General features: G+C 52.7%; 1 protein-coding gene across 1 annotated transcript in view; it reads right to left on the bottom strand.

Annotated features, from left to right (window-relative positions):
- Positions 1-24,488, bottom strand: part of ACAP3 (ArfGAP with coiled-coil, ankyrin repeat and PH domains 3) — a 61,185-nt gene that overhangs the window by 4,040 nt on the left and 32,657 nt on the right. The window contains exons 7-24 of the mRNA XM_051988862.1: positions 24,150-24,194; positions 23,751-23,846; positions 23,445-23,519; positions 16,240-16,251; positions 15,851-15,963; positions 15,285-15,336; positions 14,742-14,842; positions 14,465-14,576; positions 14,087-14,295; positions 10,659-10,728; positions 10,489-10,583; positions 9,132-9,361; positions 8,061-8,168; positions 2,999-3,091; positions 2,352-2,566; positions 599-708; positions 371-481; positions 118-179 (exon numbers count right to left, since the gene is read on the bottom strand). Coding sequence (XP_051844822.1) covers positions 118-179; positions 371-481; positions 599-708; positions 2,352-2,566; positions 2,999-3,091; positions 8,061-8,168; positions 9,132-9,361; positions 10,489-10,583; positions 10,659-10,728; positions 14,087-14,295; positions 14,465-14,576; positions 14,742-14,842; positions 15,285-15,336; positions 15,851-15,963; positions 16,240-16,251; positions 23,445-23,519; positions 23,751-23,846; positions 24,150-24,194 — 1,909 coding nt within the window. The remainder of the gene's footprint in view (positions 1-117; positions 180-370; positions 482-598; positions 709-2,351; positions 2,567-2,998; positions 3,092-8,060; positions 8,169-9,131; positions 9,362-10,488; positions 10,584-10,658; positions 10,729-14,086; positions 14,296-14,464; positions 14,577-14,741; positions 14,843-15,284; positions 15,337-15,850; positions 15,964-16,239; positions 16,252-23,444; positions 23,520-23,750; positions 23,847-24,149; positions 24,195-24,488) is intronic.

The raw sequence follows: 24,488 nt of genomic DNA, 5'->3' as shown, positions 1-24,488 counted from the left end.
AGGAAGAGGGGAGTGGGGAGGGGGTCGGGGGCTAACACTCATCAATCGTAAGGCTAATGAACTCCTGGATACACTTCCGGTACTGGAGCTCAGTGGGGCTGCTGCCGGGGTATTGACCTGGTTGTCCGAGGGGTCCCTCAGCTTCCCTCATCTCCTCGTTCATCCGAGCCAGCCGAAGCCTGGGGGCGGAGGGGGGGGTTACACGCCGGCCCCGGGCACCTCCCACAGACGCAGGCACACACAGACACGTACACACAGACACACGTGCCCACGGATGGCGGGTTACACACGCTTTGTTCCCCTCCCCCAGTCCCCCTGCCCTCCCTCCCTCTGACTCAGGGAGGGGCGTTCCCAGGACCCCCCCACTCACAGAGTGACGATGTCAGCGTTGGCAGCCTGGACAGCTATGGCCAGCGGGTCCTGTTGGTCTTGATCCAACGCATGCTGGTCGGCCCCACGCTTTAGGAACAGACAGACCTGTCTACAAGGGGGAGGAAGGTCAGGGGGCGTGGGAACGGCGGCTCCCGGCCCCGCTACTGCCCCTGCCCCAGAGCCCTCGGGGACGGCCCGGCCTTGGCCCCGCGGGACTGGCGCTCACCCCGTGTGACCCAGGTAGGTGGCGTGGTGGAGAGGGGCCCGCCCCCGGCTGTCTCTTTGGTTCACATCAGCCCCGTTTTGAAGAAGGAATTCACAGATGATCAAGGAGCCCTGAAAGAGAATGGGAGAGTCAGCTGGCCCTCGAGCCCCCCGGCTGGGCCCCGGCACCCTCACACGGCTTTGGGGCTCAGCTCAGAACTCCGGGCCTGGAGCCAGAAAACTCAAGTGAAATTCAGCCTCAGACACTCCTCGCTGTCACTTAATCTGGGCAAGTCCCTTAACCTCTGTCTGTTCCTATCTCACGGAGCAGTGAGGACCAAATGACATAATATTAGCATTATATTATAATATATAACATAATAATACATAACTAATGACATGATAAGGGTAAGCCTTAGCACAGTGCCTGGTACACAGTAGGTGCTTAATCAATGCTTATTCCTTTCCTTCCCTTTATTGTGAGGGTCAAATGAGGTATTTGTAAAGCCCTTAGCACAGTGCCTGGTACACAGTAGGTACTTAATCAATGCTTATTCCTTTCCCCTCCCCCCAGCCCAGCCCATCTCCAGTGCATAGACAATATCATTTCCCAGTATCTTTCTTCACGCTAGACCTAGGGGACCCTTGAAGGGTAAAGACTTGGTGACCGTAAGCCCCGTGAGCCTCAGGTAACAGCACTAAGCCAGGAGAGGCAGTGAGTCATGGTGGGTAGAGAAAGTCTCATCTCTGACATGTCTGGGGTCCCGGGCGAGGGGCTTAACCTCCCAGTGCTCCTCCAGGGCCAGTGAGTGAGAGGAGTAAAGCCCGAGGTTCGGTCCCTGTCCTCACGAAGCCGCTAGAGGGCGCTGCAGGGGATAAAGTGCTGGGCCCAAGTCAGGGAGTCCCTGCTGTTCAATTGTTTCAGTCGTGTTCCGTTCAGTGTCTGTGACCCCAGAGATACTGGAGGGATTGAGCCAGTTCCTCCTCCAGCTCATTTAACAGATGGGGAAACTGAGGCAAGCAGGGTTAAGGGACTTGCCCAGAGTCACTGAAGCCAGATTTAAATTCAGAAGGATGAGTCTCCCTGTCTCTGGGCTTAGAACTCTGTCCACCATGGCACCTAGCTCCTGGATCAGGAAGATCTGGATTCAAATCCAGCCCCAGACACTTATAGTGTGACACTGGGGTGAGAGGTGAGGAGAATCTGAACTGGGGAGAGCAGTGGCCATGGGGGCGGAGGGCCCCCCCTACAACCCCCACAACTCCTTAAGGGCAGGAGATGCTTTATGTTTGCCCTCTCACCAGGGCCCAGCCAGAGTGCCAGGCAAATAGCCGGTGTTTAATAAATGCGGGAAGCTGATTGGTTGGTGATATTAGCCAGTATTTGATAAATGTGAGCTGCTGATTGGTTGGTGATATTAGCCAGTATTTGATAAATGTGAGCTGCTGATCGGTTGGTGATATTAGCCGGTGTTTAATAAATGCGGGAAGCTGATTGGTTGGTGATATTAGCCAGTATTTGATAAATGTGAGCTGCTGATTGGTTGGTGATATTAGCGGTGTTTAATAAATGCGGGAAGCTGATTGGTTGGTGATATTAGCCAGTATTTGATAAATGTGAGCTGCTGATCGGTTGGTGATATTAGCCGGTGTTTAATAAATGCGGGAAGCTGATTGGTTGGTGATATTAGCCGGTGTTTAATAAATGCGGGAAGCTTATTGGTTGGTGATATTAGCCGGTGTTTAGAGAGCACTTTAAGGCCCCCTTCGCTCACCCCCAACACCGCCTGGATCAGCGGCGTCTTGCCCTCGTCCTCCTCGTTGACCCAGTTCACCTCGGCCCCGTGGGCCAGGGCCTCGGCCAGGACGGGCAGGTTTCTGGCTCGGGCCGCCCTGTAGGCCAGCAGGCCCGGGTGCACTTCCCGGCCGTCCTCGAGGTCCCAGGTCTCGCGCTCCCCCTCACCGCTCGAGTCTTCGGATGCTTCCCCCTCTGGGAGAGGGAAAAAGGAGGGGGGAGTGAGGGGAGCATCTTTCTTCCCCACCACAAGGAAAGGGAAGAGGGCCCGAGTCCCATCCTGGGAAATGGCATCACAAGCAGGCAGAGGGGGCTGCTCAGCAGGTACAGAACCACAACCAAGGGAGGGCAGGCTGGACTTTGTCCCAAGTCGCTCACATTTAACGAGCACATTTCTAAGGTACACTATCCCCCCTCCCCCACAGTGGCCAGCCCTCGGGCACCTTGCTCTCCTCTCCCACCCACCCTGCTTCCTCCTTCCTCCCCCACACATGCGAGGTGTGCAAGGGTCTCCTTCCAGCTTTAAGCACCTGATCCCGAAGCCCAGGCAGGGGCTCGGGGCCTCCCCGCTCTGCCTGGAGGCTTGGAGCCCCTCCCTCACCCGGCCCTGCCCGGAGGAGCACACACCTTCTTCCATGACACTGTCTACCACGGAGCCGAAGACCAGGATGTCGGAGCTCCCGTCCGTGCTGCCTCCCAGGCCGCTGTCGCTGCTCAGACCTGTGGGGCCAATGGGAGAGGACCCAGGGGCCCTGAATACAAGGCCCAAGGACCTGCGGAGCAGCATGCTGGGAGCCTGCCTACGGGGCCTGCACAGCAGGACAAACGGGGGGCGGGAGGGCGGCCTGAGCCCGGAGAAGGAGGGGAAGCTTTCTCACCTCAGCCCGGCTCGGAGGGAGGAAGGACAGCCCCCCAAAGGCCCCAAAGCCGAGAGACCCGATCTCCCCCGCCCTCTGCCCCAGGGAGCCCAGAAAGGGCCAGCGGCCCCGAGACTAAAGGGGTCCATGGCCAGGTCCCTTCTCCGGCCAAAAGGGAAAGAAGATGGCGGACAGAGTGGGGAATGCGTTCCTCCCAACCGTGGCGCCCAATCTCCCATTCCCAGACTAGAAGGGAGAAAAAGAAAAGAAATTTGGTTGAATCAGAATTAACTTCTAGGCCCTTTGTAAATAAGAGTGGGGGGGAATACACAGGTGGGGGCAAAACAAGCAGTGGGGAGGGGCGGACGGGGAGACGGAGAGACGGACATTCACTCAACTAAGTCCCTGGCTCCAGGCAAGACCAGTCTTGTTCCAGGGACACAGAGATCACAGTGAGGGTCAGACAGACACATGGACACACAGACAGCTCCTGCTGCTGCGAGCTGGGGTGGAGGTGGGGGAAGGGCCCTGCCTCTGTGTCTCCCTCCCATTCACGGCGCAGCAAGGCCGGGGCGGCCCAGGCTCACCCTGCTGACGAGTGGGGAGGAAAGGGAAGGCTGCGGTTCCCGGCACTGTCACATTTAAGGGAGGGACAAATAACAGAAGGGAGAGCCGGCTCTCCTCAGGGACAGTGTCTCAGCCCCTGGAACTTGGGGCTCTGAACTCGGGGCTTGATAAGATCCCCCTCCCCCCACACGCTGCTGGTCCTAAGTTCTTTGGTCAGGGTCTCATGTTGGAGGCTCGGTCTCCATCTGGGACTGGGTCTTCTCTTTAAAGAATCCCTCCTGTTCTCTATTTACCTTATTCCAAATATAAAGCACTATTTAAAGAGCAGGCTGAGTTCATCCCATTCCAAGAAGGGGTACGACTAGGGCCCTTCTCGCCTTCTCCCATGCCTGACTGACGGCCTTCCCCAAAATCTCCAGGGCAAAGAGCCTGTAAGAAGTGGGGACCTACAACCTGCATGTAGGGGAGGGGGTGGGAGGAAGGAGGGGAAAATTTGGAACAAAAGGTCTTGCAATTGTCAATGCTGAAAAATTACCCATGCAGATAACTTGTAAATAAAAAGCGATAATAAAAAAGAAAGAAAGAAAGGAAAACAGAAAAGGTTTTGGAAAAAATAAAAATAAAAAATAATAAAAAATTTAAAAAAGAAGTGGGGACCTAGGGTAGGATACAGAGCATCCCCTCCCACACATTTCTGAATCCTGGCTAGCTCCTGGCTCCTCCCTCTGCCCCTCCCACTTCACCAGCACTTCCCAGCTCTTCTCTACCTCTGGTCTAGGCTGAGTAATTCTCTGTCTGGAGGCTTCAGCCCCCTAAAAAAGCTACTTCTAAGCCCCCAGATCACAGAATCATCATCAGATGCTGGAACGTAAGGCTTACTAGTCCCACTGCTTCATTTTACAAGTGAGAAAGCAGTTCCAGTGAGGGGAAATTATCTGTCCGGTCACAAGTAACAGAGCTGAGACTGAATCTAGGTCCTCTGCTCTTTCCACAATACCATGCACTGATGGCTAGAGTTAGACTCCAGGGGGGGTCATGAGGAGAGTGTGGTAAGTCCCATGCCCTCCCCCACATCCCTCCCAGGCTTCCTAGTTCTCTGGCCTCCCCAGGAAAGATTCCAGCCAAGTTTCCAGATTCTAATCCCACAGCCCCGAGCTGACACAGCCCCTTAGGCCAGCCTCAATCTGCCTGGTCAAAGGCGGAGACTGAAAAGCAAATTTGTAACCCAGGAGAAGATAAGAAGTATTTCTTTGTTATTATTCAGGGGAATGTCTTTAATGGTTGGTCTGTGAGAGAGGGAATGTGGAAAAACTTGCCCCTGAATCAAGAATTAAGTCAAGGAGCACCAAGGGGAAAGGAGAGGGAAAAAGGTCCACTTATTCCCAGAGCCCAGGCCCCCTCGGAGGGAACGATCTCTTCCCTCAACTCTGGGGACCGAACCATTCCTAGCCCTTCCTTCCCTGCCCCCCCCCTCTTTTCTGATCATCTCGTCAATGGCGGCCATGATGATCAAGGCCATTTAAAGGGACCCCTGATCTGTTCCCCAAGAAGAAGAAAAAGCAGGAAGAAAACCACTCTGCTTTCTGCTTGAGTCATCTTCCCAGAGTTCAGTTTGGGTCCATCCTGGAGAGGGGCCATGAGAGGGAGAGAGACCCTATGGCTACTCTGCCACCGGGGATGGAAAAGCCTTTCCTACCAGCCACTGGCCAAACAAAATGAAGAGGCATCAGCTTCTGAAGCGATTAAGCTTTTGTTTCTGATGGGAACCTATGGCTCACATCTTCCCTTCAGCATAGAAGGCTGTAGTCTGGGGGGTCTGTGTTCTCATCCCTCAGAGGGGCAGATCGCCATCTCTCCAGCTATCCCTGCCCATCCTAGAGTACTCGTGGAACAGCAGAGTGGACAAATAGATGGAGTTCTGATCTTAGGAAGTCCCGAGTTCAAATATGGCCTCAGACACTTACTAGCTGTGTAACCTGGGCAAGTCATTTAGTCTGACTCAGTTTCCCCAATTGTAAAAGCAGGATGATATAAAGGCGCACCTTTCTCCCAGGGCTATGATTATTAGGACTATCCTAGATAATATTTGTGAAGTGATTTGGAAACCACTAAGTAATAGAAGTTTATATAATATATATTATATAAGTAATATAAAAATGCTAGCTACCATTATTATTATTATTATTTCACCTGAGGATGTCGGACCCTTGCTGAGGCCTTCCTTTACTTCTCTATGATTATCATTAGGATATGAATGTATCCCAGAAACTGTCCTTGGGTATAGTCCCACTATATTTCCAGTGATGTATCTCACACCCCACGGGGGCTCACGGTTTCCCACAAGTTCCCCAAGAAGGGGGCTAAGGAGAGCGGCCCCTCTGCTGGAATCCGCCTTTGATTCCACCTCCCCTCAGAGGAGGACCAATGTCACATGACTAGGACATCTCCTGACCTTCTTCCCAAAGTACTAAGGAATAATCTTTCGCTAAGAAGCGTCAGGTCATGGAAGCTAGAGGTCGCACCCTTAGCTTAGCCCCTGAGCTAGCCTGGCTGTAAGATCCTAAGCAGGCCATCCCACTTTTTGGAACTGAGGCAACTCTTGAAGAACTGTATGGGAAGCCATTGACAACTAGGGGAAGCAGTGTCCCCACAGACAAACTGATGGGGTCACAAATGTGGTACTGAAGGAACCCTGGAGTCCATTCAGTTCCATTCTCTCTGACAGATAAAGAAACTCGGGGCTAAGAGAGTGAATGGATTTACCCAAGAACAAAGGAAGTTAGCATTGGGAGAAGCTCCTGAGGTCATGAACCTCTTCATTCAAGAAGAGGGACCTGTCCAAAGTCAAGCTTAAGAGGAAGGATTTGAATTTGGGCATTCTAATCTCAAAGTTGGTGATCCTCCCATTGTACAGGAGGTCTTTCAATCAGGAAAGGGAGAAAAAACAGAAAAGGAGAAGGAAAGGAAGAGGAAAAGGAAAACAGTAATATTCAACGGGTCAAACAGCTCACGTTCCTGTAGCCATCTATAATTTACAAAGTGCCTTCCCCCTGGTATTCTTGTGAAATGGGTAGTATTATTATCATCCCATTTTACAGACAAGTAGACAGATTCAGAAGGGAGACTGTTCTAAAAATCCCACAGATTGTAATTAAGAAAACAGGGATTCACATCCAGTTCTTCTGGCTCCGAGATTCATTGTTCCTACATAAGAGGGCCTCAACTTTCCCTCTCAGAACTAAATAAATGTAACCACAAAATAAACAAGAAAAAAATTAAGGAAGAAAAGTTAGATATGATAGACCTCTGGAGAAAACCGAATGGGAATAGGAAGGACTAAATCTTTTTCTCAGCAGCACATGGCACCTGCACAAAAACTGACCACGTATTAGGGCATAAAAACCTCACAATTCAATGCAGAAAGACCAAAGTATTAAATGCATCCTTTTCTATTCATGATGCAATAAAGTTATATTTAATAAGGGCCCTAGAAAGATAAAAATTAATTAGAAACTAAATAATTTATCCATTTCCGTACATAACCGCATTGACTGGCTATTATCCCCACTCCTACAAGCCCTCTCCTTGAAACGGTGGAGCCTGGAGTTCTAGCTTAGGTGCCTTTGGGGTAATATCTCTACAGATCTCTGGAGTCCTCATGGTCCATCAGAGCCCCACAATGCCTCTGAGCAAAGTGTTTCCTTGGAACAAGCAAAGTTCTAGCCTGAGACCGTTGGCCAGGGAAGTCGGGAGGGGGAGGGGACATGGGACGAGGTACGGGAGACATCGGAGTAGAGGAAGTGACCGTCCCCTCTCTCGCCCTCCCTCCTCTCCGTGCAGGCCATTGCTCCGAGATTACCTTACCTCCGGCCGGGAGGCACGCCTCAGTGCCCCCGGGGCCCAGGCCACTGTCCCACTGACCAGCTGCTGGGGGGGCCTGCGCAGACATGTGGCCAGCACCTACGAGGAAGGGGGATGGAACAGGACGGGGATTAACGGGGCAGAGCTCCTGGAAGCCCGAGGGGATGGGCGGGAGCCCAGTGTCCCCCAATCCCCAGGGTGGGGTGGGGGTGCTAGAGATCCAAAGGCGGGGACTTGTCCTGACCCTGCACTGTAAAGAGCCACAGATGCGTCACCCCAGTCCTAGCTCTGAACTCCTCAAATAGCTACTCCAGAGGCCCCGAGCTCGAGACAGCAGAGAAGGTGGAAACAGGAGGAAGGGGAGACGAGCGGCCCTGCGCCCACCCCACCGCCCCCTCACTTACTTCTCGGGCCTGCCCCAGCCGCTCCCGTGTCAAAGTAGGAGAAGAGCGAATCCAGCTCGTCGGGACAGAAGAGAGAGTCGCGTCGGAACTTCCGCTCCAAAGTGCTGGCTGGGGGGGGAGGGGAGAGGGAGGGAGGTGAGGGCTTTGTTCAGCACCCCACCCGCCACAAGGCCATCAATACCACCCAGACCTCCCCGAGCCCACTCCCCGCAAGGCCAAACAAGAGAGCCGGAGGCGGCGAGAAAGCGTCAGGTGGGCACCTAAGCGAGGGCTTCCCCTGCTCCTCCTGCCCAAGGTTTTAAAGAGAAACCAGGGGAAGGCAGAGCTGAGGTGGGCAGAGACTCTTAAAGTAAAGTTGCTGAGGCTAGTCTTACAGCTGGGCCTCCGGCCCGGGATCCAGACTGAGCAGGGCTTCCAGGATGAAGAAGCCATGGCAACAGATCTGGAGGAGGCTTAGAAATGCCCCACGTCCCATCTCTCATTTTACAGGGGGGGAACTGATCCCCAGAGAGAAGGGAGACATCCTGGGTCACACTGGCAGCTAGGCCCCCAGGCCCCCCGGCTCTTTCCACCACAGAACTCTGGTCTCAATCTCGCCGCTGGGGGCCATGGGGGCCTCCGGCAATCGCGGCTCAGCCTTGCCGGGCCCTCACACAGAGCCCCTTCCCCCCACCCGAGACCCTTCCCTCGGGGACAGAGCTCCACCTTCCTATATTCTCGGCCCGGAGAGACGGGGAGGGCCGCATTTAGGGAAGAGATGAAGTGCGCTGGGTGGGAAATGGCGTAAAGATGGGGGGGTGTTCACTTGACAAAAGATGCTGGGGAGACTTGAGCTTGCAGAATCTACCAGCAGGGGCCGCTAGATGGTGCAGCGGATGGAGCACCACCCCGACATCAGGAGGACCCCAGTTCAAATCCAGCCTCAGACACTTAACACTCACTAGCTGTGTGACCCTGGGCAAGTCACCTGACCTCAATTGCCTCAGCAAAATAAAGAAACAAACAGGATCTATGAGCACAAAACCCAAGTGGGGAGGGCAGGAAAGATCCGGGGTACCAGGGCCCCCCCACCTGATGACAGAGCCGCAGGGGAGATGGCGGCGGGCTCGGGCCGGAGCTGGCGCCGCATCCTGGGGACCCGGGGAGAGCTGTGGTGCCTTCGGCACTTCTTGGTGCTCCACCGCCGGGGCTTGGGCTCTCCTCCACCACCCGTCTCCATGGCCTCAGCCCCTGCCCCAGGGAGCTTCTTCAGAAACTTTCTCTCCACATATTTGACCTTGATCCAAGCTTCCTTGTCCTGCCTGAGGAGGAGAAGGTGGAGCTTAGGAGGCAGGACCAAAGGCTGGGACTCGAGGGCCCGGGGCCCTGGGAGCTACTGACTGGCTCTGTGTGAGGGCCCAGCAAGGCTGAGCCGTGATTCCTGGAGGCCCTCTGCTCCCACAACCCCCAGGGTGCAGCAATAAATCCTGACTTTTAACTTGCTTACGGGTCACCTCCCCACAGAAAAACAGGGTAAGCTCCGTGAGAATGGAGAGGTCTAATTCTCTCTGTGACTCCCAGGGGCAGGCTGTGTGTGTGTGTATGTGTGTGTGTGTGTGTGTGTGTGTGTGTGTGTATATATGTCCATGTATATACATATATATTAATTTGTTTACATACATATATATATATACACACATATAGCACAGTTTAATATATAGTGTATATATAGTACACATATATAGCATATATATAGTGTAGTTTAAAAATAGTGCAGTTTAATAAATAGTAAGTGCTTAATAAATGCTTATTTAGGAGAGTTTAATAAATAGTAAGTGCATAATAAATGCTTATTTATTCTCCACACTCCTCCAGTCTTTAATATCTGACCGCACCTTCCCATGGTCCTCTTGTTCCATTCCCTCTTTTTGCCTCTGAATCAATCTTGCAGCCACTGCTGATCCCACCCTCGGTCTCCTTAACCCATGACCCCGCCACCCTTGCCCACACTCCCTCTGAGCCACTCTTCCTTCTTCCTACCTCCTGACTTGATCCCCACATCTTCCCAGACCCTCCTGCATCTCCACCTTTGATCCCGTCTTTGACCCTCCCTACCCACCGCCTTCTCCCTGCTTCCCCCAGTCTCTAAGACCATTCCTTGCTCCCTCTTCCTAGAGCACTGCTCCTCTCTCCCCGCCGGAACGGCTTCTGTCCTTTCACCCGTGTTCTGGTCCCCCTGCCCTTGACACCGTTCTGCATTCCCTGAGCGTCCGAGCCCACTCCGGCCAGTAACTCCATCTCGCCATTGCCCCGACAGACGAGCCCAGCTTTCCGTCCCTCTAGCCTTGACGCCATCAGCTCTCAGCATCCGAACTGCTCTTCCTCTCCCTGCCTGCCCCTTGCTCAAGCCCCCCAACCTCCAGCCCCAGCTCGTCCCTGACCCACTAACCTGGAGCTCGAGGCTGTCGGCTTCTGGAGCCCCAGCTCCTCACACTGAGCCTCGTAGATCTGGTTCACGGTGCCGTTCCCGAGTTCACACATCAGCTGGTAGGAGAAGACCGACAGGGTTACAACGCACAACCCCAACACCGGCCTTAGGTCTTTAGGGAGGACACTCACCTTCAGCAGCTCTGGCTCCCACGAGTCCAGTGTCAGGGACCGGACCTTAGAGCAGTGGACCCCCAGACTCCTGGATTACAGGGGAGGAAGGGGAAACAGGAAGTCAGGGAAGGGGCCGAGTTCAAATCCAGCCTCCCCGGGCTGACGGAGGCTAACCCCCAACCACGTATAGCTCAGCTGCTGGGAGCCTTTCCCCTGGGTGGGGTGGGGAGGGGAGGCTCATCTCCTCAGCCCAGCAGCCCAAGCTGGAAGTGATTAGCAAAGGAAATCTCTTCCCAGACCAGCTTCTCTTGATGCATTCCAAAGCCAGATGAAAATGATTTGGGGATTATTCCAAGCTCGCTTGCTATAGAGATTACCCAGACTGCTGTTCTCTCCACTCCCCAAAGGCAGAGGAAGCTGCGCAAACCCTCCTGAGTGGTCAAAGGAACTTGAGGCTGCCAGAGACCCCAGCCCTTCCTGGGCATGAACACTCCCCCCAGCATCCCAGCAGTCGCCCGGCCTGCTGAGAGACCTCCAGGCGTGAGAAACTCCTCCCCTCCCAAGGATGGCTATTGCCAAGGTTTCCCGCCTAGTGAACCAAGATCTGTTCTCCCCGACTTCCGCCACTGGAGGGGATGCGGGGGAGCTCTTCCCTCTTCCCCATGCCAGCCCTTCAGACACTTGAAGACAACAAGTATGCTCCACCCCTCCCAAGCTCTTTTTCCTACATACAGGCTGACCATCCCTAGTTCCTTCAACCAATCCTCGCCCCCCACCTTGGGATGCCCTTTGACTCATTAATGTTCTTTCAGAACCGGGGCACGCCTCCCATCCGTTGGGGAATGGCAGAACAAATCGTGGGATGCGACCGTGATGGGGTAGTACTATGCTAGGAGGAATGACGAGCAGGATGGGTCAGAAAAACCCGGAGAGACGGATTCGTATGAACCGATTCAAAGGGAAGTGAGCAGAACCAGGAAAACATGGTACCCAATAAGAGCCAGGCTGTGCGCCGCGAACGGCTCGGCTGTTCTCGGTGATACAACGATCCGAGACAATCCCAAAGGCCCCGGGAGGAAAAATGTCAGCCGCGGCCAGGGAAAGAACCGCTGGAGTGGGAACACTTCCCAGCGTTCACTTTTTCACTTTTTTGTATGATTTTCATGGTTTTTTTTTCCCTTTGGGTCTGTGCCTTCTTTCACAACATGATCAACGCGGTAATGTGTTTTGCATGATTGAACACGTACGACCTACGTCAAAGTGCTTACCATCTCAGGGAGAAGGCACAGGAGGGAGGGAAAGAGAAAATTGGGAAGTTTTAAAAAATAAGTGTTAAAAATCAGCTTTACATGTGATTAGGGACAGTTTTTAAATTTAAAAATTAAATGTTATTCAAAAATTAATGATGTATCATTATATAATAATAATAAATGAATGGATAAATAAAAAATTGGGATATCTAGCATTGAAGAGGATGATGATGGGCATGATGATGGTAGTAGTGATGGTGGTAATAATAATAATAATAATAATAATACAGCTACTGTATGTCAGGCATTGTACTAAGGACTTAAAAATATGATCTCGTAGGGCCATTACTCTCTCCATTTTGCCAAACCCGAGGTAAGTGACTTGTCTGAGGTCACACAGCTGCTATTTATTGGGCTAGATCTGAACTGACTCCATTGGGCCCCCCAGCAGTCTATCCAGGATGCTACAGCATGTCCTGACCAGGTCAGAGGACACAAGGGAGAACTCCCTCCCTCTCTATCCTCTTGGTGTCAAGGCAGCCTGAGATCAAGGAGGAGTCAGCCTATGGGACACCTCCATCCGTCCCCACATCCTAGCTAGAGGCTGAGAGGGAGGCCCTTGGCCTGGGATCTCCAGGGTGGTTTCTGGGTCCTCCACGGCCCAGACCAGTCAGGGCGACAGCAGAGAGAGCGCCGGGCCTTGGGCACCGAGAGCTGGGCTCGGGGCATCCCTCTTCCACTCACCAGCTGTGTGACCCTGGACAAGTCAGTCCGTGCTCCGAGACCCAGACTGATCATCCCCCAGTGAGGATAATAAAGCCCACATGGCCCGCCTCCCAGTGCTGATGATTGGCAGACTGTAAAGTGTTCCATCAACATCTACTACTGGTCAACATTTCCCACAGTTTTGACCTGAAGCTCTCAAGGCTCCCACCCAGAACCGCAGCTACGTGCTCAGCTCAGCCCCCAGTGCCAGGTTATTGGGGCTCAGTCTCGGGGGGTACAGGCCCAGGAAGGTCCGCGCACAAATCCCAATGACCCTGGGCAAGACCCCCACCTGAGCCTCAGTTTCTCCACTCAGAAAATGCTACCTCTGAGGTCCCTGAGGCCCCAGCCCTGGCCCCGATGTCTTCTAAGGCCCCGACCCCGATGTCCCTGAACCCTGGCCCCAACCCCGATATCCCTAAGGCCCTGGCCCTGATGTCTCTAAGGCTCTGGCCCCAATGTCCCAAAGGCCCCAGTCCTGACCGATGTCCCTGAGGCCCTGGCCCCAACCCTGATGTCCCTAAGGCCCTGGCCCTGAACCCGATGTCCCTGAGGTCCCAGCCCTAGCCCCAATGTCTTCTAAGGCCCCGGCCCTGATGTCCCAAAGGCCCCGGTCCTGGCCCTGATGTCCCTAAGGCCCTGGCCCTGAACCCAATGTCCCTGAGGTCTCAGCCCTAGCCCTGATGTCTTCTAAGGCCCCGGCCCCAATGTCCCGAAGGCCCCAGTCCTGACCCCTATGTCCCTGAAGCCCTGATCCCAACCCCGATGTCTTCTAAGGCCCTGGCCCTGAACCTGATGTCCCTGAGGTCTCAGCCCTGGCCCCGATGTCTTCTAAGGCCCCAGTCCTGACCCCGATGTCCCTGAAGCCCTGGCCCCAACCCCGATGTCCCTGAAGCCCTGGCCCCAACCCCGATGTCCCTAAGGCCCTGGCCCTGATGTCTCTAAGGCTCTGGCCCCAATGTCCCAAAGGCCCCAGTCCTGACCCCGATGTTCCTGAGGCCCTGGCCCCAACCCCGATGTCCCTAAGGCCCTGACCCCGATGTCCCTGAGGCCCTGGCCCTGATGTCTCTAAGGCCCCGGCCCCGATGTCCCGAAGGCCCCAGTCCTGACCCCGATGTCCCTGAAGCCCTGGCCCCAACCCCAATGTCCCTAAGGCCCCGGCCCTGAACCCGATGTCCCTGAGGTCCCAGCCCTAGTCCTGATGTCTTCTAAGGCCCCAGCCCCGATGTCCCAAAGGCCCCAGTCCTGACCCCGATGTCCCTGAGGCCCTAGCCCTGATGTCTTCTAAGGCCCTGGTCCTGAACCCGATGTCCCTGAGGTCCCAGCCCTAGCCCTGATATCTTCTAAGGCCCCAGCCCCGATCCCGAAGGCCCCAGCCCTGAACCCGATGTCCCTGAGGCCCCTCCTGGCCCCTTCTCCCCACACACACACCTGTGGATGCCCGAGCACTCGATGCACAGCAGGATGCCCAGGTTGATGCTGGCCCAGCGGGGGTCAGGCTGCCCACAGTCACAGCACTGCCCATTGCCCGCCACGCTCTGCACCCGCTGGAGGATGCTCTCGCCCTTGCTGCTTCTGTCCCTGGTGTCCGGGGCGGAGTCAATGCTGCTGGTGGACGGGGACGCCGTTCGGTCCAGTCTCTGGGAAGGGAGAAAGCCGGGGATGGCCCCTGTTCCTGGGGCCTTCAGCAGAGCTGGGTCTGCCCACCCTCGCCCACCAGAGGACAGCGGGGGGCTGCTCTGGCAGGCCTGGCCAGCAGGTGACGGGCAGCCCTGGGATGCGGGCCCTCCCGGCCAGGTCCAACCTCACCTCGATGTAGTAGCTATCAGGGCTCTCCCGGTACGCGGAGGCAATGCTGGCCTGGACCGCCTGCACCCAGGCCTGGCGGAGCTTCTCTGAGTCAGCCTGGAGCATGCAGCTCCTGGGAGGGAGGAGGAGGGGTTGACACTGGGATGGGGGCACCGAATGCCCGAGCCCCCCAGGGAGCCCCTCAGCCCACACAGGACTCCCCCCCACATGACCCCAGGAGCAGGGGCACCTCCTCCAGAAACCCCCCAACCCCCCAGCCAGGAGCCGGGGCCCTTACTTTGTAGGGGAGACCACCTCGAAGCAAAACCTCCGCTCGATGTCCTCACATGGCTTCACAGTGCAGAGCCGGAGATCGTCCACAACCACAGTCAGTCCATCCTGAGAGGGAACAGGGAAAGCCCAGACTTCTGGGCCAAAGAGCACGGACGCCTCACGGGCCGCCCCTGGCTGGCCAGGCCGTCCTGCCGGATCATAAAGCCAGCACCTCCCCCACTGCACCCGACCTACTGACCGTAGTCCCAGTTACTGACCCCCCCACTCAGCCCAGGAGCTCTTACCCACTGTGAGAAATAAGGGTAACGAGTCAGGCTATACATGTGTATTATCTATCCTCTCCTTTGCTCCCTCCCCATCCTTTCCACCCCTGCCCTCTTTATCCTTTCCATCCCTCCCTCCCCATCCTTTCCACCCTTTCCTCCCCATCCTTTCTACCCCTCCCTCTCCCATCCTCTCCTTTGCTCCCTCCCCCATCTTTCCCTCTCCTCTGCTCCCCCGCTCATCTCAGCCCTAGCTCCCCATGGCCCAATTCCTACCCACTCACCTTGAGCTTCTTCTGGTAGACCAGTTGGCTGTTCTGGATGGAAAACCACCTCCTACAAGAAGAGAGTTCTGAGGTGCTGAAAGAGCCAGAGCCCGGCCCTCCCCGGAACCTGCCCTTTCCTCCAATGAGAGCCTTGCAATGCTCCTAAAGGCCCGATACTTTCTCTCCTCCGCTTTTAGATTAAACTCAAAGTTCTGCCTGGTATTTAACAGGCCTTCGCCTTCTGGCTCCGACTCCTTCCCAGCCTCCTTGCACACGACTCCCACTCCCGCAGGCTCCGCTCCAGCCAGGCCGCCCTTCGCCACCTCCGACATTCTCTCCCAAGTGCCGCCTCCTTCAAGACTCTCTCCCGAGTCCTCCTGGAGTCAATACCTCCTCCCTCCAGTCTATTTTGGGGGCTTTACGCTGCCTTTACTTCTCTTCCAACATTCCATGTAAAATGCAAGTCCCATGAGGGCAGGGACGCTTTTGTGCCCCAGTAGCGGGCACTTAACGAATGCTTGCGCGGCGGTTCGCCCATTCCCATGCTCCTCCTCCTCTTCCACCACATTCACTCCAAGTCTCACCGATTCCATGTCTTAAAGGCATTGCTGGCTCTCTTGAAGAGGTATCCCTCCATGACCACACCGTTGGGAGCATCTACATCAAACTCCACCTTGGATTCATCATAGGAGAAGTCCTGAGGGAGTGTGGGAAGGAGAGGGGGTCAGAGAACCAGAGGAGACCCAGCTCGGGCTCTTCCCCCTACCCAGCATGCTCCCTCCCCACAGGCACGCTGCAATTACCAAAACCTCAGCACCTCCAAACCACCAGATTCGTTCATCCCCTCCCTGAAGGGGAGAGAAGGTGCTTGGGGAAGTGTCCGTGGTGCTGAAACCTGCTTCCCGTTCCAGTCTAACATCCCCCCCAGCTGCCACCTCCTCCCCAAGGGACTTAGCAAAACAGGCAAACTCACCTGCAGCAAAGTCTGAAGTCCAGTTTCCAAGGGGCAAGAGGGAAGAAAAGAACATGAGTGAAGGACTCCCCAAAAATGACAGTTCCCAACTCTAACTACCCCTAACTCCCAAGGAGTATCTTCCTAATGAGAGTACTGGCAGATCCCCAAAAGGGCAATCCCACATGGGAGGCCATTCTGTCCCTCTTTTCTCCTTAAGTTTTGTAAACAAAAAAAAATCTTGGAAGTATCCCTAAGGACACGGCCATCGCACAGCTCCCCGCCATCACCTTTGTCGAAGAGGTTAGACGACCTTCCTGCAGTCATATAGTAAGCAGAAGTGCCATCATGGAACTCAGGACTTTTGACTCTCAGTTCAACATTCTTTTTTTCCCCTAACTTTTTTTGTTGTTGTTGCTGAGACAATTGGGGTAAGGTGACTTGCCCAGGGTCACACAGAACAGGAAGTATTAAGAGTCTGAGGTCAAATCTGAACCCAGGTCCTCCTGACTTCAGGGCTGGTGATCTACCCACTGCACCACCTCGCTGCCCTTCAATTCGATATTCTTTTCACTAGGATTTCATTGAGAAATGATCCTCACGACACGGCATTTTCACTCTTTTTGTCGTTGCTCACTTGCATTTTATTTTCTTTCCCACTTTTCTTTCTGTTTGATCTGATTTTTCTTGTGCGGCAAGATAATTGTACAAATGAGTTTACACATAAAAAAGAGAAATGATCCTAACCACAATTCCTCACATTTGTACACACTGAGTCACAGAGAGGGCAGATGCCTTGCCCCATGTCACACAGCGGGCCAGTGGCAGAGCTGCAGCTGGGTCACGGGTCTCCTGGCTCCCTCACAATCCCCTCATTACTCCCCAGAAAGTCACAGTGATCCACGGCCCTGAAGTCCCCCTGTCCTACACAATGATGAAACCGCTCCCCCGCGAGGCCATCCTTTGGTCCCTAAGTGACCTTGGACTTTTGCTATTGAATCCTTTTCAGTCATGTCCAACTTATGGCCCCATCTGGGGTTTTCTTGGCAACAACAGAGTGGTTTGCCATTTCCTTCTCAGTTTACAGATGAGGAAACTGAGGCAAACTGGATTACGTGACTTGCCCAATGGGACCACACAGCTGGTAAATGTCTAAAGCTATATTTGAACCCAGGTCTGACTCCAGAGCCGGAGCCCTAACCACTGTGCCACCTAGCTGCCCTACCAATAGATGGGACTACCCTCCGTCTATTGAAGCATCCAAGGGGGAAGAGGACAATCTTCTCTACCTCTATGAATAGCAGCTGAAGTAGGAGGGACTTAAATTAGACAGTACAAGTACTTCTTGACCTGTGGTACAGTGGAGACAATACTGAATTTGGAATCTCAGGGCCCGAGTTCCAATCCCAGATCTACCACTCATCAACTTTGACAAATCGCTTGATTTTTCTGGGTCAAGGTTTCCTCATGTGAAAATGAGGGAGTCGGGTTAGAACGGGGGTGGGGGAGCCACACAGCACAGACCCAAGTTCAGTGACATTTGAGGATGTGGGAGGGGGGCGGAGAAGGCTCTGTGGAGGAGGCGGGATCCGAGTGGAGTCTTAAAGAAAGAGAAGCAAAAGCAAAGATAAGAAGGAAAGATTCCAAGTGCGGAGGCTATTTTGGGCGCTGCATCGTGCAGGGGTTGTGTTGTGTCTGGGGTTCTGGCTTGGCTAGAAGCTAAACTGTGGAGAGGGAAGTCGTGTGGAAGAAGCTAGGAAAGGCAAACAGAGCTAGATGGTGGAGGGCCTGAAGCGCCAGGCCGAGATTGTACATTTTGTCTTAGATGTGATAGGGAGCCACCGAGAGTCCTTGAGCAGGGGAGTGACGTGGTCAGACCAGAAAAATGACTTTGGCAGATAGGTGCAAGACGCATGGGAGTGATCGAAATTCAAGTGGCCAATCGGGGAGTCATTACACCAGTCCAAGCAGGAGCAGACGAGAACCGAATTGGGGTATTGATTGTGCGATTGAAAAGAAGGGGACATGAATGAGAGCTGCCATAGAGGCAAAGCCGCTAAATAGATAGGAGATGTGGATTGGATATGGAGAGAGGTGGGCAAAGGAAAGGGGCATCATAGGTAACTCCCAGGTTATGAATGGGAGTGACTAGAAAATGGTGCCGGGCGCAATGGCAACAGAAAAATCTGGAGGAGGAATAAGTTTAATTAAGGCAGAGGCAGAGTTCTGTTTTGGAGACGCTGATTTTGAGATGCCTCTGGAACATCCTGAAGACATCCCTCAGGCAAGAGATGAGTGAGAGCTCAAGGGAGGGAGGAGGGCTGGGTGCGAGTCATGCACCCAGACACAATACCTGAACCTGTGGGAGGTGGTGAGACAAGAGAGACAGAGACTGAGAGACTTTGCTGGAGACAGAGACACACAGAGAGATTTAGAGAAATGAGGCAGAGAAAAAAGGAAAACGAGAAAAACAAACAGCAAAATGAAAAGGAGAAAGAGATGTGAACAGAGGGAGATAAAAATAGAAAATGAGATGGACACAAAGTGAAATAAATGAAGCAGAAAAAGACTGAGAGATTTTGATCGTCAGAAACACACAGAGACATACAGAAAAAGAGAAAGTAAGAGAGATAAATGAAAGGAAGGAGAGATGTGAACAGAGGGAGATAAAAATAGAAGGTAAGATGGAGAGACAGAGAAATAAGACAGAGGGGTGAGAGAAAGGGTGGGATTAATGGGAACAGAGGGAAATGATACAGAGAAAAGGGGGCAGAAAAGTCAGCATAGAACCTTGGGGGACACCCACAGTTAGGGGAGGGGCAGGTACAAAATAAGGATAACGATCCACCAAAGACGCTGAGAAGGAGCAGTCAGACAGGGAGGAGGACAATCAGGAGGAGGGAGTGCTCCACATTAATTTCAAGGAGATAAAAGGATGGATAAGGAGAAAAGGCCGGTGGATCTTGCTGCTGAAAGCTGCTGGGCAATCTTAGAGAAGGCCTTGTCAGGGGAGTGTCTGGAAATCAGATTGTAAGGAAGAGAGACGTGCATGAGGGGGTTGGCAATGGAGACAGCAAGGATAGAAGATTCTTACCTAAGTGTGGCCAGGAAAGTGAGGGAAAATATATGGCCGTTGTTTGAGGGGATGGCAAGCTCAAATGGGGACTTTTTTAAGCATGAAAGAAAAGCTGGCAGAGAGGGAGATGTGTTGTGAGAGATGTGGAAGATGATTCCTGGAAGTGATAAGAAGGAAAGAAGAAAGGGAGAGAGGGAGGGAGGGAGGGAAGAAAGGAGGGATGGAGGGAGGGAGGAAGGGAGAAAGGAAGGAAGGAAGGAAGGAAGGAAGGAAGGAAGGAAGGAAGGAAGGAAGGAAGGAAGGAAGGAAGGAAAGAAGGGAAGAAGGGAAGAAAGAAGGAAGGGAGGGAGGGAAGGAGGGAGGGAGGAAGGAAGGAAAAAAGGGAGGGAGGAAGGAAGGAAGGAAGGAAGGAAGGAAGGAAGGAAGGAAGGAAGGAAGGAAGGAAGGAGACAAGCATTTACTAAGTGTCTACTATGTGCCAGGCCAAGCTGTGCTAAACTTTTTACAAATATTATTTCATCTCGTCCTCACCATCAGTCTTGGAGGTAGACGCTATTATTATTTTTACAATTGAGGAAACTGAGGTAGGTAGCAGTTATGTGACATAGCATCTGAGGGAAGATTCAAATTTGGGTCTTTTCTGAAGCCAGGGCCAACGCTCTCTCCCAGACCTGCATCTCTAAGGCCCAAGCTCCCTCACTCCTGTCTCTGATAAACAGAGGGATGAGAGTAAAGGACAGGATGGAATTGTGGGAAATGGAACTGGGAAGAAGGCGCTCACAGGAAATGGGCCTCTATTTGCTCAGCAAAGTAGGAGGCAAAGGCATCTGCTGTGAGGGGAGGAGGAGGAGAAAGAAAAGGCTTGGAACAGATGATGAGATGAGTGGGACAGAAAGTCAACCAGGAATAAATACAAGTTTCACCACCATGCAATAGCAAGAGCCCATCTGGGATTCAATAAAAAATGTGCAAGGGCCCCATCAGCATGGCTGGGTGATCGCCTCCTTTGAGAGGCAGCTGGAGGGCACCACAGTGCACAGAGCACTGGACTGGAGTAGGGAAGTTCCAAGTTCAAATTTAACCTTCGACACTTACTAGTTGTGTGACTTGGGGCAAGTCACTTGATCTCAGCCTTGGTTTCCTTGACTATAAAATCCTTGCAGGGTTGTTTGGAATCTCAAATGAGATATCTGTCAAACACTGAGCACAGTGTCAGATATATAGTAGGTGCTTTATAAATGTTTATTCCCTTTCCCATCCTCCAGCTCAGGAGCAGTGGCAGAGGATTGAGCATTAGCAAGGCAAGGGGACAAGAGTCTACGTGACAGAGACAGAACTGGTCAACCACAGGGGCCATCTTAACTACCGTGCTCCTGTTTGCAGAGCAGGAGTGATAGAATAAAAGAAGGGAGAGGGATGGAGGGAATGGAGATTGCAGTAGGGACCAAGACTAGGTTTAGACAGAGGAAGAGATGCAAGGGCAAAGGAGATGATTTCTGAGTTGAAAACCATGGAAAGGACATGGATACGGGGGGTGATGAGGTCTAGTCTTTGACCATCCCTTTCAGTGGCCAATGTAGAGCAAAATGGTGGTCGTGGTGGTGGAGGATGTCAAGAAACAAGGAGTCCCAGATGTCAAAGGGAATATAGATATTTAGATTTTGCTCTGGAAGAGACCTCAGTGGCCATCCTGTTCAACCTGCCCATTTACAGGGGAGGAAACTGAGGCACAAAGCAGTTCCATGACTCGTTCAAAGTCACGCAGGCTATCTGGCAAACCCCAAAGGCAGGATGTGGGTCAAGAAGTATGAGAGTCTGAGAGGAAGCTAGTGAACTCCTTAAGAAAGAGGGAACAGTCCCTCCTTAGAGACAATCCGCTTCCCAATCCCAGCCTTTGCATGTCTTCTCCCCCATAATTGTGTCTGAGAAGTCCCTGGTTCCCTCAAGGTACAGCTGAAGCAATACCTTCTCCATGAGACCTCTCTTGACCCTCCCCCCCATACATCCATCACTCTCCCTCCCTTCCCACACTCCCTAGCTACATCCTGATTATATTTTGTGTGTATTTGTACATAGGCACAGTTTCCCCTCCAAGAGATCATCTGTTCCTTGAGGGCAGGAACGCCGACATGTGTCAAATGCACAGAATTTGCTTAATAAACTCTCACTGATGGATGGATTCTCTGCAGAGATGGGGAACGATAGTCTAGGTACATAATGTTGCAGAGGGAGCTGATATATTAGGAGGTCTTACTGACCTGCTTCCCCCCCAGCCCCTATTCTTTCCTTTTTCATTCTTTGTTACAAGAGAGAGCTAGCTGAATAGGAAGCAGGAAAAGAGATATTTTAAAGGCATTGATACCAACTGGATTTTTATTTAAGTATGACCAAAAAAAAGACAAAAATATGAGAGGAAAAGTCCAAGCGATCACAAGCATCAGGGAGCTGGGCTAGGTGACAGATGGAAGGAGAGGTTGCTGAGTGATGGGGGCAGAGGGAGGGCCGGGGGAGAGGGGTAAGATGCCAGTTCCTCCTCCTCCTGGCTCAGTGAGTCAGGGCTGGAAGGGGAAGAACAACCACCACCGGAGAGGAAAGTTTTCTGAATAGCCAAGGTCCCAAAATGAAAAAGACGGTGAAAAATAAGGGTTAAGGATGAAGCAAGAATTACAGAGGGCACAGAAAGAAAAATCAGCAGCTAAAAGGGACTGACTTGGATTGTGGCGAATGAGGAGGATGATGCAGGGACAGGTAGCAAGAGAAGGGGGATTAACCTCCAGGAGAGAGCAGTTCTGCAGCATAAGCCAAGCCAAGCTTTGCCCAGGTCACGTGGCCCAAAAGGGAGGATTTGGTCCAGGGAAATTCCACGGCAGTCCAAGAATCGTGCCAAACTAGGGTTTGGGCATCTGTGGAGAGGGATGGCTTTAATCTGAAGGCCAGAAGAGGGCTGGGGATCAGCGAGCAAGAGGGATGATTGCAACTTGAAACCCAGGAAAGAACTGGGGCTCGGAGAGGACTCCTGCTTCTCCAGGGGTCAGGGGAATGGAGACAAGTTTGGCTGACAAGGCAGCAGAAGGACAAGCGGTGAGGATGGACGGCATGGAGAGTGCGTCTCACACTCACAAACCTGGCAGCAACGGTCAGTGATGGAAGCACCCCAGGCTGGAGAGGCTGGGGGCAGCCAACGAGCACCTGGACCGTTCTGGAAAACAACTAGGACTTAAGCCTTATCATGGTACCGCATCTACCTCCCCATGAGTCCATCGGCTCTGTTTAACTTCTTGTTGTTACAAAGGAGAGTTCAATTGGTTGGCAAGGAGTGAGCTATAGCAATAAATTCCTGGGGGGTAAAAATAAATGGTATCGATAAAATATTTTAGAAAATAAAATACTCTGGGTAGCTAGATGGCGCAGTGGATAGAGCACTGGCCCTGAGTTCAAATGTGGCCTCAGACACTTACTAGCTGTGTAGTAAGCTACATAGAAAGGAGAGAGAAAGAGAGAGAGAGAGAGATTGAGAGAGAGAGAGAGAGAGAGAGAAAGAGGTAGGAAGGAGGGAAGAAAGGAAGGAAGGAAGGAAGCAAAAAGGAGGAAATGAGAAAGGAAGAAAAAAGGAAAGGAGAAAAAGAAAAAAGAAAGAAGGAGGGAGGGAGAGAGGAAGGAAGGAAGCAAGCAAGCAAAAAGGAGGAAATGATAAAAGAAGAAAAAAGGAAAGAAGGAAAAAAGAAAGAGAAGGAAGGGAAAAAGGAAGAATAAAAAAGAAAAGAAGGAAGAGAAGAAGAAAGAAAAGAAGGAAGAGAAAAAAAGAAAAGAGAAAGAAGAAAAGAAAAATATTGAACTGAAAGATTGACCTACAAGCCTTGCACCCTGAAGGTTGAAGGGGAGAGGGTCCCCCAAGAAGCTGGGGCAGAGCTCTGCTTGGTGCACATTCCCAATCTCTTTTTCTTCTGCCATTCCTCTGCCTTTGCCATGTAGAAACGGACCATAATATCTGCCCTGTCCACTTTAATTATTGTATTTGTCGTTGTGATTGTAATTGCCTGGTGGGTTATATATGGGATGGTCCTTTGACAGGGGACACCTGGGAGCAGCTGGCTCCTGCCCAGTGCCTGGCACACAACACACACAATGAAAACGCCCTCTTCTTCCTTACCCTCTGCTGGATCAGGGCATGTTTCCTCTCCATTTCCCGCTTCTCCACCGCCGAGTCAATCACCAGCTGGTCCAGCTATTGAGGCACAGAGAACAAAGTTCCGTGTCACATCAGGGGGCTCCTAAAAGTCTGCAATCACACATTCATTCACTCCTTGACTCCTTCATTTATTCACTCAGCAATGTTCCGATCCTCTCCAAGCCAGTCCACAATCCCAGAGTCTCAGGGAGGCAGGCGGGGGAGAACTAGTCACATCTGCCCCAAATCCCAGCCCTCCCTCCAGCTGGACCGCAGGCCCCGGCTCACCTCTGCGGCCAGCTTCTTCATGTAGGGGTCCAGTTGGTGCAGGAGGCTGTAACCCTGCTGGAAGAAGGTGTACTGCGCGTGCATGAAAGACAGCATCTGTGGGATGAGTGGTGGGGAAGCTCAGGGCATGTACCTGAGCCTGGGGCCCCTCCTCCCGCTGAAGGGTCCTGTGGGAGCCCCTGCTTCCACTGAGCCTAGGATCTCCCTGCCCCCGAACCAGGCACACACAGTCCTGAGCATGGGCCCGGACCAGGGGTCTCCACGTGTGTCAGCAGCTACACATACCTGGGAGCAGAGAGGGGCCCTGGCCCCCATGCCCCCAACCAAGGGGGGCCCAAGCCAAGTTGGCATGAAACATGTGGTGTCTGGGGAAGGAAGGGGGAGGGGACAAATTCTCACCGCATCCAGGATCTCAAACTTCTTCTTAGCCTGAAGCACATTGATCTGCAGAGACAGACAGAGAGAGAGGGGGAAGGAAAGGAAAAAGGGAAGAGAGAGAGAAAAGAAGGAAGGAAGGGAGGAAGGAAAGGAGGAAAGAAGGAAGGAAGGAAGGAAGGAAGGAAGAAGAAGAAGAAGAAGAAGAAGAAGAAGAAGAAGAAGAAGAAGAAGAAGAAGAAGAAGAAGAAGAAGAAGAAGAAGAAGAAGAAGAAGAAGAAGAAGAAGAAGAAGAAGAAGAAAGAAAGAAAGAAGAAAGAAAGAAGAAGAAGAAAGAAAGAAAGAAGAAGAAAGAAAGAAAGA

The sequence above is a fragment of the Antechinus flavipes genome, chromosome 3 (genome assembly GCF_016432865.1).
Source record: "Antechinus flavipes isolate AdamAnt ecotype Samford, QLD, Australia chromosome 3, AdamAnt_v2, whole genome shotgun sequence".
NCBI lineage: Eukaryota > Metazoa > Chordata > Mammalia > Dasyuromorphia > Dasyuridae > Antechinus > Antechinus flavipes.
Note: the sequence above shows the minus strand (reverse complement) of the source record. Positions and strands in the feature narration are given on the sequence as shown.